The sequence below is a fragment of the Nicotiana attenuata genome, chromosome 10, assembly GCF_001879085.1.
Source record: "Nicotiana attenuata strain UT chromosome 10, NIATTr2, whole genome shotgun sequence".
In the NCBI taxonomy this organism is placed as follows: Eukaryota; Viridiplantae; Streptophyta; class Magnoliopsida; order Solanales; family Solanaceae; genus Nicotiana; species Nicotiana attenuata.
In genome coordinates, this window is record NC_031998.1 from 47,781,126 (window position 1) to 47,795,285 (window position 14,160).

General features: G+C 39.2%; 1 protein-coding gene across 1 annotated transcript in view; it reads right to left on the reverse strand.

Annotated features, from left to right (window-relative positions):
* LOC109233783 overlaps positions 5,456-14,160 on the reverse strand; it is a 12,696-nt gene continuing 3,991 nt past the window's right edge. The window contains exons 3-6 of the mRNA XM_019399646.1: positions 7,892-7,995; positions 6,844-7,415; positions 5,644-6,560; positions 5,456-5,459 (exon numbers count right to left, since the gene is read on the reverse strand). Of these exons, the coding sequence (XP_019255191.1) occupies positions 5,456-5,459; positions 5,644-6,560; positions 6,844-7,415; positions 7,892-7,995 (1,597 nt within the window). The remainder of the gene's footprint in view (positions 5,460-5,643; positions 6,561-6,843; positions 7,416-7,891; positions 7,996-14,160) is intronic.

The window sequence follows — 14,160 nt, forward strand, 5'->3', positions numbered from 1 at the left end:
AGGTTTGACCATGATGCATACACAGTTTAAACAGAGTAAGGTTTCTATGGGGCTTTAGACTGGTACCCTTGAGCGGACAACTCAAGGGGGAAGGCTCGGAACTGTCGACTGCACCGCTGATCGACTAGTTTTACCGCAAATATGCCTTTCCGAATTTAGGGGGTAATGATATAGGAAGAGCGCAACCACTCATTATAAGCGTTGCTATAGTATTTGTTTTGACACGAGTGGAGTATGGTGTTGAGCATGATAATGTAATAATTAAAAAGAAATCATGTTGACATGTATTTGCACATTAAGGAAGCGATAAATACAGCAGTTTCATAATTTAAAGCAATAAAGGAAAGAAAACAAGGAAGACATGTCAGTTTTGCTTCTAAAGAAGAAATTAAATGATGAAAGGAATTAAACAGATAATTGCACATAGAGAGAGGTACAAATTCACAAGAATAATCTGCAATGGTAAAAGCCTAAAAAAAATCCCCAGCAGAGTCGCCATGCTGTCACGCTCCCTTTTTTCCTCTTTGCACCGGAAAATCGGGTTTATGACATTTTGGGCATAGGACAACTCATTCCTTTTGGTAAAGGGGTTTTGCAATTTTGAAGATTTGCCACCTAACGATTTAAGGTGCGTTAGGGCACCTATAGGGTTCAACTACAACTACGTTCTTTGATAACCAGAGATAGGGTAAGGGCTTGAAATTATTCCAAGGGGAAGGTTTTAAGCACCCCCCAGGATCCACTAGTGTGGTTCCCGGCCAGATAGTTCTTTGTGAATTTGTGCAATTAGCAAGTAAACAGATAAGGCTCAAATAAGAGGGGATTTTGAATACATAAATAAAACGAAGTTTTGAAAGAGTTATAACTAAACATGCTGACGAATACAAGAAGGGTCCTAGATTTATTTGTAATATGGATCACATCAATGCAATACCCGGTAATCACTCCTCTAAAGAGGGGCTACACGTGGTATTAGCGCACCGATCATCATATCCATATCTACCCTTCCCACCCCGTTAAGGTATTAAAGCGCGGATTGGTCTCGACCTCTATTGCATGCTATTACCCGTCCCATTCCTATCAGTCCCGCAGGAATTTAGGACTACTATTCCTATAAGAGGGAGGACTTCAGGCTGACTCTTAGGTTTAAAGGTAAAAGGCTAAGGCGACATACAAAAACACGTAGGACTGCATTTAAAGGGGAAACATTTAAACAACAAAGAGGCTCAGATATACCTCCTCAAATAGAACACATAAATAGCATGACTTAAAACACATTTAAGGTCAGAATTTAAAATACTGAGACAGGGGAGTTTTAGTTGTTGAAGCAAACCAATTTATTACATAACTCAGATAAGAAGTCCGAATCAGGCCTGCCTACTGGTTGTAACAATTACTGATTAACAAAGGCGGGTTCAGTCTTTATTGTTATTACCTAAGGCTTGCCTAAGTGTTTGGGTGAGATCCTATAAACATGATATCTATTACCGATTTGAAAATGGCAAAGCAGTAACAGTTCTAAAATAAACGATTTGAGATCCTATAGACATGCTTTCTAAACCGTATTAAGAAAAGAGAGTTGTTTTAAAAAAAAATTATTTCAGAACAGTATGAGTCAAACTGATTTTAAACTAGACTGGTTTCATATCCTATATGCATGATCTCTACTATTGCTTATTTTTAATTCCTATAGACATGATATCTAGTCGAACGTGAAATGAAGCAGGCAGGCTTTACTTGAGATTCCTATAGGCATGATTTCTATAAAAAAATACTGATTTTTAACCTTATGAGCATGATGTCTGATTGTAACCCTTTAGATCCTAGGATCATTGTGTCTAAGTGTGGTAATAAACATGCAGAATTTGGGACAAATCCTATAGGCATGTTATCTAAATGCAGAATTAAACATGCGGGCTAAAAATCCTATAGGCATATTATCGAAATGCTGAATTAATCATACAGAAAATAGGTCATATAGGCATGTTCTCTACCCTTCTAATAGTTAAACATGCATAATTACCCAGCCCTTTTCACTAACCAACCCCAATGTTTATTACAAATTATTACAGACCAAGTACTGAATTACATCAGAAAAGTGTGAAAATAAGAAGTTACAACCATAGGAAGCCTGATTCTGACTTCCTCTCTGAGTTATGGAACAAATCACCTCAAATGCCACTTGTTTCAAAGCCTTTCTTGGACCTGGGTGTGTCAAAGTTCCCTAAGGGTCTCAAGGGACCCCGGACAGTGCTTACACCCAAGTTTGCATAACCAGATAGAGATGAGTATAGTGTGGAAGGGCCAGCCCTTATGTGTCCAAGTTTACAGGGAGCTCATGGGTCCCAAGGCAAGGCTCACACAAGAGGGGCTGAACCTAAGTCTAAGAGTATAGTGGAAGTGCAGAAACAGGGATTTGTTTAAAACTGGGTTGAGAATAGCTAAGGGGAAAAGTAATTGGAAAACAGTTGTAGTAAAGCTAACACTACACAGAATTAGCATTTTTTTGCACAAGGGATCAGGGGTTAGGGAATACATTGCGGGGAGCACATGACCCTAGGATGGGGTCAGGCTTGGGCATACACAGCAATAGATGGTGCTAGCATGCCCATATGCCAGCCAGAGAACACAACACATAGAGGGGATGTGAAACATATGACCCTAAGGAGGGGTCAGGTTTGGGGTCATGCACAACAATGTCTAATGCTGACATGCCCCCAAACCAACAAAGGAATACAAACACATAGGGGATATAGGGGTTTGGGATTCATAAGTCATAATAAGTGACTGACAGAGTTCATACATAAGAAAACATTAATTCAGAAGAGAAAGGGGCAAATTACAGTATGCTTAGTAATGGAACTTGATTAAACACAAGCAGGAAACAGACAAGAGTGAAGGAAATAGTAAAGAAACATGTTGTTGTCGATGCTGGAAAATTAATTAGAACATACTAGTAAAGGAGCAAATGCAAAAAGAAAAGTAAGCAAATTTCCCACAGCCTAGCCTTGGCTTTCAGCCGGCTAGGTCAGGCAGCAACACAAGTAGTAACAGAGAAAAAATGAGAGAGTTTTTAGTGAGGTGTGTGTTCTGAACTCAAGTGTTTCGTTCCTTGTTGTTCGTGTCTTTAAAAGAAGAGGGGTGCAGGGTATATATAGCTTTTTGAAAACGAGTGAAGGAGAGGTAATAAGTAAAGTTTTGGTATAAATATGGAAACAATCAACAGTCAGAATAAATTATACAAGTGATTACCTTTAATTAAGGAATCACTTGTCTAACGGGTAGTAACAGATTCAAATAAGGAAAGAGATCGGTTTAGAGACAGACTGATTATTGCCATAAAACAAGTAGTACAAGTATTAAGTAAGTAATCAAGTCTAAGTACAGAAATAAACTTATTTTGGAAAAGATTCAGTAAGGCAAAGTATCATAGTAAAGGGGAAAGAATCAATCAATTTGAACGGGCGAGTGAAATCACGGTTCATAAAAGGGAAACTTTAGAAATCAGTCACAAGATGAAGATCAATCAAGGAAGAACCTTCAACATATAAATAAAGTGAACAAGGTCATCAGACATGCGAGGCCAAACTTATTGACAAAATCACAGACAGGCAGTTGTGGCAGAAATAAACTAGGGTTCAGTAGTAAAGCAAATGTTCGAAGCAGAGTAATCAAGTAGGTCAAGCCACATTGAATTAATAGGGAAGAAAACAGAGCATCAGAAACATGCAAAAGTTTCACAGTAGCAGGTGAGGAAGCCCTTTTAAAAAGTTAGGGTTTCAAACTTAGTCGAGTTGAAAGATAGTAAAAATCAGATAAGTCACATAGAGAAAAGAGAGTCTAAAACAAAAGCTTTCAGTCGAGTCAAGTACTCAAACAATTTCAGACCCCAAAGACCTAGGGCTTTTCAACAACAATCGAGTTTGAAAAATGGTAACACAAATAAGTCAAACAAGAACGAGGAACTTAGTTAAACAAGTACACATTAAACAAACAACTTCAGGATTCAAATGAGACCCAAAAGAAATTAGGGTTTTAACATGCTAACTCTGATAGAAGAATAACATGAACAAAACCATAGCAAAATCAAAAATACGTTAAAATCAGAGATCTTTGAAAAGAAAATTTAGAGGAAAAACCCTAATCGGAGAAGATGAAGGGTCGTTTTTGAAGGAAAATTGAAAAACTTTCGAGAAAACACTTAAAACACTCATAGAAAGTACAGATCTAAAGTAGATCTGAAAGCAATCGAAAGATCTTAGAGATTAGGGTTTCAGAAAACCCAAAAGAAACGAGAAAGATCACGAAAGATAACGATCTAACCAGAAAAGGTCAAGGACCCGCCTCGAAAGGCCATAAATGGCCGGAAAAAGTCGTGGCTGGCCGGAGAAAAGCCATGAACACTAGTCGAGCAAAGACTGGACCAAACTCCTTCGAAGTCTGGTCGTGAAACCCTAGAACCAAACACATAGAAGCCATGAAAGGCTGGTACAGGTCTCGAATGACCACAAAAGGCCATGGATTAGTGTGTAGATTGATGGCGGCGGCTAGGTGTAGGTGTTGCAGAGAGACTTTGAGAGGAAGGGGATTCTAAAGCGGCGGATTGTATCAAAATGATAGGGTTTTGGGGTCGTTCAGGGTTAAAAAAGGTAATGGGGAACGGGAGCCGTTGATCTAAATGATCAACGGCTGGGATTAAAGGGGTTAGGTGGGTCGGTTTATGGGAATTAGGTCAGAAAATTGGGTTCAGATTGGGGTCAATTTAGGCTACAATTGAAACGAAATTGGGCTATTATTTAAATAGCCAATTTTCCCCTATTTAAAATTAAAAAATAGTAAATTGATTTCTGGAACTAAATTAAAAGGTACTAAAATGATTTATGACATATAATTAACTGTTTAAAAATACCGGAGTTAATTTTTTGTAAATGTAAACGTAATTAAATCCTAGAAGAGGCTAATATTGTAATTATGCAATTTAGCCTTAAAAATACTAAATAGTTTTGTAAAAAAAATATGCAATAGCTATATTTTAGCATAAATATAAAATTTCAACAAGTGAATCACCAAAAATGATAATTTTAGAAATAATTATTGGGGTTTTATGGGCAAAATAGGGAAATAAATTGATTAAAAAACCTTTAAAAAAATTGAGGAAAATAATGAAACACTTGGACATACATTATATATGCATACATATGCTATTTTGAAGGTATTTTGCATATTGAGAAAATATATAGGGAAAAAATGGGTATCAACAACAGTTCCCAGCATATGATTGTGGGAGCTATCTGAAGCATTTGATTGTGCACTTTATTGTTGGCCGTTGTCTCCCACCATCTTTTGAAGGTAGCAATAATAGGCTCCTGTTGATGTTTGATTCCAAATGCATTTCCTATGTTGTTCCATATGAAGATGACAGCTTCACTACTATTAAAGACATGTTGAACTGTTTCTACCTGCGTAGAAGAACAACAAGAACATCTGGAAATAATGTTAGTACCAAATCTACAAATAACATCATCAAAAGGCAGTCTATTTTTGAAAATTCTCCAAGAGATAAAGGACATTTTAAAGGGGAGAGAATTATGCCAGATTTTGTTTATGAAGATATTCTTCTGTTTCTTGAATCTAATAGAATGCCATGCTGAGTTAGAAGAAAATCTCCCATCATTAGAAGTAGTCCAAATAGGGAAATCATCCTCATTTGGGTCTCCTATATCCAGTTGAGCAATACTATCCATAATATGCACGGGGAGAACATCGTTGAGTTTGACAATATTCCATTCTCCATTAATTATGAAGTCTTTCACCTGAGCTTTAGAAGATCTCCCACTACCTTGTAAGATTTTGGCCAATGCACCTTTACCTGTCCAGTTATCCCACCAAAAGCTACAATTACCTTTTTGTATTTCCCATCTAATGTTTTCCTCGACTTTGTCTCTAATTTTGAGCATGTTTCTCCAAATATGAGAATCAGTGGGATTTAACTTTTTTTTCACTGGATGGGCTCTTTTGCAATATTTATTCTTGAGAAAGTTGGCCCATAGGGAAGGATGAGTTCTGAATCTCCACCATCTTTTAAAGCTAAGTGTATCTATGATGTCCTCCATTTTTCTGACATCAGCTCCTCCCTCATCTTTGGGGAGACAAAGATTATTCCATGAAGACCAATGATATTTGTTTCTAGCTTCATTTTTACCCCAGAAGAAGTTTGCAAAGTGTTTCTCCATGAGCTTAGTAATTCCTTTAGGAGGGTTCATAGCAGATATGATGTATGTGGGGAGGGATTGTAAGACATGTTTAATCAAAATCATTCTCCCTGCAGAGGACATCATACTGGCTTTCCATCCACTAAGTTTCTTGACCACCTTAGAGAGCATACCGTTAAAAATATTGCTAGTTTTCCTCCCAAAATAAATGGGGCATCCCAAATAAGAGAAAGGAAAACACTTGTCCATATAGCCTGTAGCATTCCTAATTCTATTGATTCTTGCAGCACCGGTGTGAGGGGCTGTAATAAAGAAGCTGTTATCATTGTTAACTTTCTTCCCAGAAGCCTTTTAATACCTGTCAATAGCCTTTTTGATTAACTTAAGAGTCATGTTGTTTCCACCACAAAATATAATAATATCATCAGCGTAGGCTAAATGATTGATCATCGGACCTCTCGGATCCATGCTAAAAGGAGTGAAGCCAATAAATTCATTTAGAGAATTTAGAGATCTAAAGAGAACCTCAGCTCCAATAATAAACAGAGAAGGGGATAAGGGATCTCCCTGTTTGAGGCCTTGAGTAGATGTGAAAAAACCTGTTCTAGCCTCATTGATAATGATAGAGTACCATATCTTGTAGAAGTCCCCAGATCATGTCAATCCAATTTTCAGAGAAACCAAATTTCCTCATAACTGCTATCAGAAAGGTCCAGGAAATTCTATCATAAGCTTTTGCCATGTCAAGTTTTATAATAGCATTGCCTCCTCTGTTCTTCTTGTTCACACCCAGAGCAATCTCCTGAGCTAAAAGGATATTTTCAATAATCAATCTTCCTTTGACAAAGCCACTTTGATTTTCTGATATAAGCTTCCCAAGAATAGGATTCAGCCTTCTGAAAAGGATCTTGGAGATAATCTTGGCTGTAAAGTTACTCAAACTAATAGGTCTCAAGTCCGAGAAACTACTAGGAGATTCAACTTTAGGAATAAGAACTAAACAAGTATGAGAAAAAAATTTAGTGAGCCTCCTGCCAATGAAAACAGCTTGAACGAAATCAGTGATATCCTCCTTAATGATATCCCAACAGGATTGAAAGAATTTTCCATTATATCCATCCGGCCCTGCTGCACTGTCAGGACTCATGTTGAAGACAGCATCTCTAACCTCTGTGTCAGGAATGGCAGTGAGACTTTTATTATCTGCATCAGTTACACATTGAGGAATACAGTTGATAATGTCATGATCATTATAGTGATGATTGATGTTAAAGAACTGTTGAAAGTGATGGACGGCTGCCTTGCCAATATTAGCATCCCCCTCAATCCAGTGGCCTCTATGGTATTTGATTTTAAGAATTTGCAGCCTTCTCTTTCTCCCTCTGATGGTGCTATGATGATAGGCTATACTTACGTATTTTAGTCGATTATTACACTCTAATTTACTACACTTTAATTGAGTTTGAGTTTTAATCGCTAGTGTTTTGCACTAAATATGTGTTTTATGCCTTGTAGGAGTGATTCCGAGCTATGTAGATGTTATGGAATGAATTCAAGTGATTTCGAGCTTTAAAGTCTAAGTAAAAGCCTAAGGAATTAAGCCGGGATCGTGTTCGGAGGTCGTGTACCAAGTCCGGATGTTAAAAGAGGACGAAATAAGTTCACTATGAGAAAATTACACTGCCGCGCCGCAAGGCGCGGCGCAGCAGTGTAAAATGATGCCTGATGCGAAAAGTTGAGGCTGCTGATAATTTCCACTAGCGCGCCGCATGGTGCGGCGCAGCTGTACAAAATTTACAGAGCCAGAGTCCTATTTCGCGCGGGAGAAGGTGTTTTAGTCTGGGCCCGACCCTACTTGGAATAAATACATGTAAAACACTATTTTAGGGGGGGAGGGGGGGAGGGGAGATACTTTTGAACACATCGCATACCTAGGGACACACTTTAGACGTGGAGGAACACGCCACGCTTTAGGAGAGGATGTTTTTGAGAGTAAAACACAAGCACAGAGCCGTCGTGGAGGCCGAGTTTCATCTTTTCTTCCACCAAACTTAGTAATTTTTATGTTTCTTTGTATGATTTGTTGTTTGGCTACCATGTCTATGTGGAGCTAAACTTCACGTTCTAGGGTTGTGGTTCTTTCATGAATATTGTTATTCGGATATTGATTTTGATTTCTTAGTTTATAATATTGGTTTATTTATTTAATCCTGCACTTAATTATTTGATTGCTTGATCACCAATTGAATACTATCTACGAATCTAGAGTTGAACTCGAAAGTGGGAATTCTAGATTGCATATAGGATTGAGTAGAGCAAGTTCTTGAACTTGGGCATCGGGGAATGGATTCGCAATTAGGATAGACATATACCTAATTGTCTTGCTTGGTTGATTTATAGGAAATATAAATGCGTTCTTGTTGATTCTAATTCCATAGACATATAGGAGTTAGGTTAGCTTGAATAGGCGAGTAAGAACTCGACAGATTCTTATGAGCAATATTAACCCTGTTAACCAATAAACTAGATAAATTAGTTAGTCAATTCACTTGAAGAATACAATAGGAATGTTAGATAGCCCATAACCCTAGATCGTTTTCATTACATTGATATCATAAAAATCTGCTCTTCCTCTGTCTAAAGTTCATTATTTATATTCTTTATTTAATTAGTTTAGAATCAATTACTTCTAGGTTTAATTCTTGTTTAGATAATCAGGATAGTCTAATTTAGTTAATGGTTAATCACAAGTCCTCGTGGGATCGACATCCGACTTTTAGTCACTTTATTACTTGACGACCGCGTGCACTTGCGTGAGTGCGTTTGGCCGCAACAAGTTTTTGGCGCCGTTGCCGGGGACTTAGAAATTAGCTATTTTTCTAGATTGGACTTTTACTTTTATCTTTACAAGTTTTTGTTGATTTTTCTTCTTTTTGTAAATATTTTTAGTTTTATAACAATCTGATTTTTCTTTTAGTGAGTTTCTAGTTTTCTCAGCATGACATCTGGGGATAAAATATCCGGAGGTAAGGTTATTGATGAAGACGCTTGGTTGACGGAAGACTTTTATAGCCCGTCTTTTTGGGCTTGTCATCACCTGAACTCCGAGAGGTCTGAATTTGAATATGGGAGTAAAGGTTGGTATTGGGAAGAATATTCACGATTAAGGGAATATGAGGAACGACGTTGTCTTCTAACAATGTTGGTAAATGATTGGTCTAAGGAGAGAGATGAACTTGCACATAAAATTGATAATTTTGGCTTGGCTGTACATAACTTAGATGCAGATTTAAGTGCAAAGGTTGATGCGTGTAACGCCCAGCAATTTAATAATGAGTTGTGTGAAGCTGAAAAAATCTTCTAGACCAAATTGAGGAGCTAAAACGAGAATACCAATCATTAGACCATGTTTTTCTTGAGGATGCCAATATTGAGAAGAGTGCTCTAGAGTCATGTGAGGGAGTAGATAACATTACTTTGGGAGACTTGAGTATGTGTAAAGATAGGAATGCAAATAGTAGTAAAATTCATGAGTTATGGCGCATTAGACCTCATTCCAATCATTTTTCCAGATTGTGTATAGATAGTAAGATAGTAATCGAGCCATCTGAGCCTATGAGGGAGTCAAAGGGTCAGTATGAGAGTGTCTATATTCTTGAATTTGTTGTTCCAAAAAGTAAAAATTACATTCCTCATCTAAAGGCCAAGAAGTGCAGAGTGAAAAAATTATTACTTGGCCTGGTTATCATTGTAGCCCACCACTGGAGCATAGCCGCAGACTAGATGCCGTGTTAGGGGTACAATTCATATGTTCGAGGTGGAGGAAAAAGTGGTTCACGTCGTGCCGCGACGTTAAATTAGGCGCTTGTTGGGAGGCAACCCGACTTTACTGCTTTCTTTTATTTTTGTTTATTTAATTCATTTTTATTATTTTGTAGTATTATTTTTGTGTTTTGTGGGAGTAGGAGCATGGAGTCAAAGCCAATAGGCATGTGCAAAAGCGTGCAGGAGGTTGAAACTAAGTGTGAGGTACCCGCACAAGGGATCATACCTGGGAGAAGTCTGAGTATCCCGTGAGCTGCTAGTGCTTCAGCCTTTGGTCTTTCAGGGAGTTTCCTGTTCACCCTTGTTATTTTTGCTTTATGTCACGACCCAAAATCCACTAAGGATCGTGATGGCGCCGGACACTGCTGTCAGGCAAGCCAACCAAGTTACTTAATCAAATTCTCGTTTTAATACTTCTGAAATCTATGATTTTCCTTCAAGTTGAGCAATATTAAAGAATATAGTCTCAAATCAAATTTAAATGTTAAGCAGTTAATACAATACTTCAAACTATCCCAAAACCCGGCGTCACAAGTGCATGAGCATCTACTGATAAGGAAGTAAAATACAACATCCGTCCGGAATACAATGGACAGGAAATAAATACAATGTACTAATGAGGGCTATACTAGCTGCGGGCCGCCTCGAATAGTGCAACTCACCTAGCCCCAAATCATCCGTGCTGCTATGCCCGGTGGCTGCTAGAAATAAATATACCTGTGCAACAAAAATGCACAGAAGTGTAGTATGAGTACGTAAACAACGTGTACTCAATGAGTATCCCGCCTAATCTCGAAGAAGTAGAGACGAGATGGTCAACTTCGACACTCACTAGAGGTCAATTGACAATATACTAAAAATGTGAGGAAATCATGGATTTATATAGCAAATCTAATTCACGAAGCCAGAAAACAGATAAACGCCTTCAACAAATGATCAAGGATTTTAAAGGTTTACTCTTTATTATCTTCTCAATTTATATCAAGCCACGAAGGGCAACTTTCACATTTACAGTTCTCAAGTAACAATATAACATTCGCAAATCACACTGAGGCGACGGCCCGATCCAACAGAAATAAACTGTGCACTTGCCGAGGGTCGACGACGCGCCTATAGATGCATCTATTTAATCTTCCGAGGCGTTCGGCCCGTTCCAAAATGAACACATGGAGACATTCAATCAAGAAGCCAACATGGGGCAATTATTCAAGGAAAAGCTAATTCTCTTTCAACAATTTACAAAAATGAGGTTTAGATCTTGTTAGAAATTCATTTACTATTTGGATGTGGTTTAAGCGATTCAACTATCCATAAGATTACAATTATTCAAAGTATAGCATGCTTTTGGGTCCTACACTACCCGGACAATAGCATAATAGTAGCTACGCACGGACTCTCGTCACCCGTGCGTACGTAGCCCCCACAAACAGGAGCACATAATCAGTTATTTCACCTATGGGGACAATTCCCTCTTACAAGGTTAGAAAGGAGACTCACCTCGCTCCGAAGATCCATAACCGACAATCCATGCCCTTCCAGGGACTCAAATTGATGCGCCATGCTCCAAAACTAGCCAACGGTTACGCAAATCCATTAATTTATGCTCAAATATTCATTACAAACTAATTTATAGCAATTCCTAACTCCGATCGAAAAGTTGACCAAAACGTCATCGGGCCCACGTGCCCGGAATCCAAAAATTTTCGAAGATAAAGATTACCCATGACCTTAGGAACTCAAATATATAATTTTCTCTCAATTCCATACTCAAAATCGTGGCTAAATTCCAAGATTACTAATTTTCTAGGTTTTCCACCAAAACCTCAAATTTATACAATTTTCCAAGTCTAAATCCATATATAAACCTTGTATTTAACTCCGAGCTAGCATAAATTACTTGCCTCATGACAAGTGACGAAAATGGCACCTCAAAGCTGCTCCCCATCGACTCCAATGGAAGAAAAATGGGGTTGAAATGAACTCAACCCCGAACTTAAAAGACCTCACTGCTCCAGCTGTTTCCGCACCTGCGGTTCCTTGGCCGCTTCTGCGGTTCCGCAGGTGCGGTTAAAATGCCGCATATGCGGTTTTTCCTGAGCCACCCCTTTCTCGCTTCTGCGACTTGCCACCCGCAGATGCGGTCCCGCTTCTGCGGACCTTTGACCGCATCTGCGGTTCTCTCCAAGATACTCTCATCCGCTTCTGCGACTCATTCTCCGCAGATGCGGTTCCGCTTCTGAGGTACCTTGACCGCATCTGCGGTCCTCAAGCCTTGGACCAAAACTCGCCTCTGCGGCTCCCTGTCCGCTTCTGCGGTGCCGCTTCTGCGCGGTCAACCCACCGCAGAAGCGAAAATACCAGCAACCAGATTCCTTCAGCTGTCCAAAAATCCAAATTTCGATCCATTAACCACCCGGAATCCACCTGGGGCCCCCGGGACCCCAACCAAACATACCAACCAATCCTAAAACACATTACGGACTTGCTCGTAGGCCTCAAATTGCATCAAACAACGCTAAAATCATGAATTACACCCCGATTCAAGCTTTATGAACTTCGAAATTTCAGCTTCTACTTCCGATGTATAAACCTATCAAATCAGTCCGATTGACCTCAAATTTTGCACACAAGTCATATTCGACTTTACGGACCTCTTGCAACTTCGGAATCGGATTCCGACCCCGATATCAATAAAAATCCACTTCCGGTCAAACTCCTCAAAACCTTCAAATTTCTATCTTTGCCAAATGACTCCAAAAAACTATAGACCTCCGAATTCACTTCCGATGCGCTCCCAACTCCAGAATCACCATACGAAGCTATTCACAGTCTCGGAATCCCAAACGGACATCGATAACACTGAAATTGCACTTCAAGCCAAACTTATGAAATTTCTTCTAAAATGCAACTTCCACAATAGGGCCGCCAAAACGCTCCCAGGTCATCAAAACCCGATCCGGGCATACGCCCAAGTCCGAAATCATCATACGAACCCGCTGGAACCTTCAGATCCCGATTCCGAGGCCGTTTACTCAAAATTCAAATCCTTTCATTCTTTCAACTTTAAGCTTCCGAAATGAGAATTCTCTTTCCAAAACAACTCTGGACTTCCGAAATTCAATTCCGACCACCCGCACAAGTCATAATACCTGAAATGAGGCTGCCCGTGCTGGGCTGCTGAACGGAGCGCTAAGGACTCAAAACGACCCGGTCGGGTCGTTACATTCTCTCCCACTTAAACTTACGTTCGTCCTCGAACGTGCTGAGAACTACGCTGAAGTAGTCTGAAATCACTGGTTAACTTCTCATGCGCCTTCCCGTGCTACCACAACTCAGTTGAGCACATTAGCTCGATCAGTTCTGAAGAATACTCTTTTTTTTTCAAGCAGATACGCCTTAAAGGCCCAATTCCAACATCCGGAATTATATGCCCGACCTGTTTCCACCATAAGGTCACCATTTTTAATCACCAACACGCTGCTCAAACATTAGCTGCATAACTTTGCTGAATTCATACCTAGCATCACTTTACTCACCGGACCATAATACCTTTTTCTTGATCAACTTAGTCTAAATCCTACTAATCTGATGCTCCATGCACCCATGACATACACAGGCCTTACTCTAACTCTTACAATGCCGCCACAACGGAAGAGATGTGCAAAAATTCATAATCAACTGCCGAATCAACCAATCATTTGGTCTATACTCCTGACAATAAACCATCACCTCATTCTGAACCAAATAATGGTCTTAGCTTCTTAATGTACTTCATATAGTCAGATTGCACTGATTCCTAAATCCAATGATTCATCTCACCAGTACGAACTGCTCAGCGCAATAAGCCACACCCGGACATAATCAAAGTCACAATGACGCCACAATGTGCCATAGCTACCAATTCGAACACGATACAATGAAAACGAACTCTGGAAGGAATTACCTAACTCCTGCACTAATACGGACTTTCCTTAGAAAATAGGAAGCGAGACGTACAAAAAATAAACATGTAGACAACCTATACTCAACTATCACACTGTTGCGGCGCGCAACCCGATCCAAACATAGATCTCGCATAAGGAGATCGCAACATCGAGCTAAATTTTCTCATTTATAACAAGTG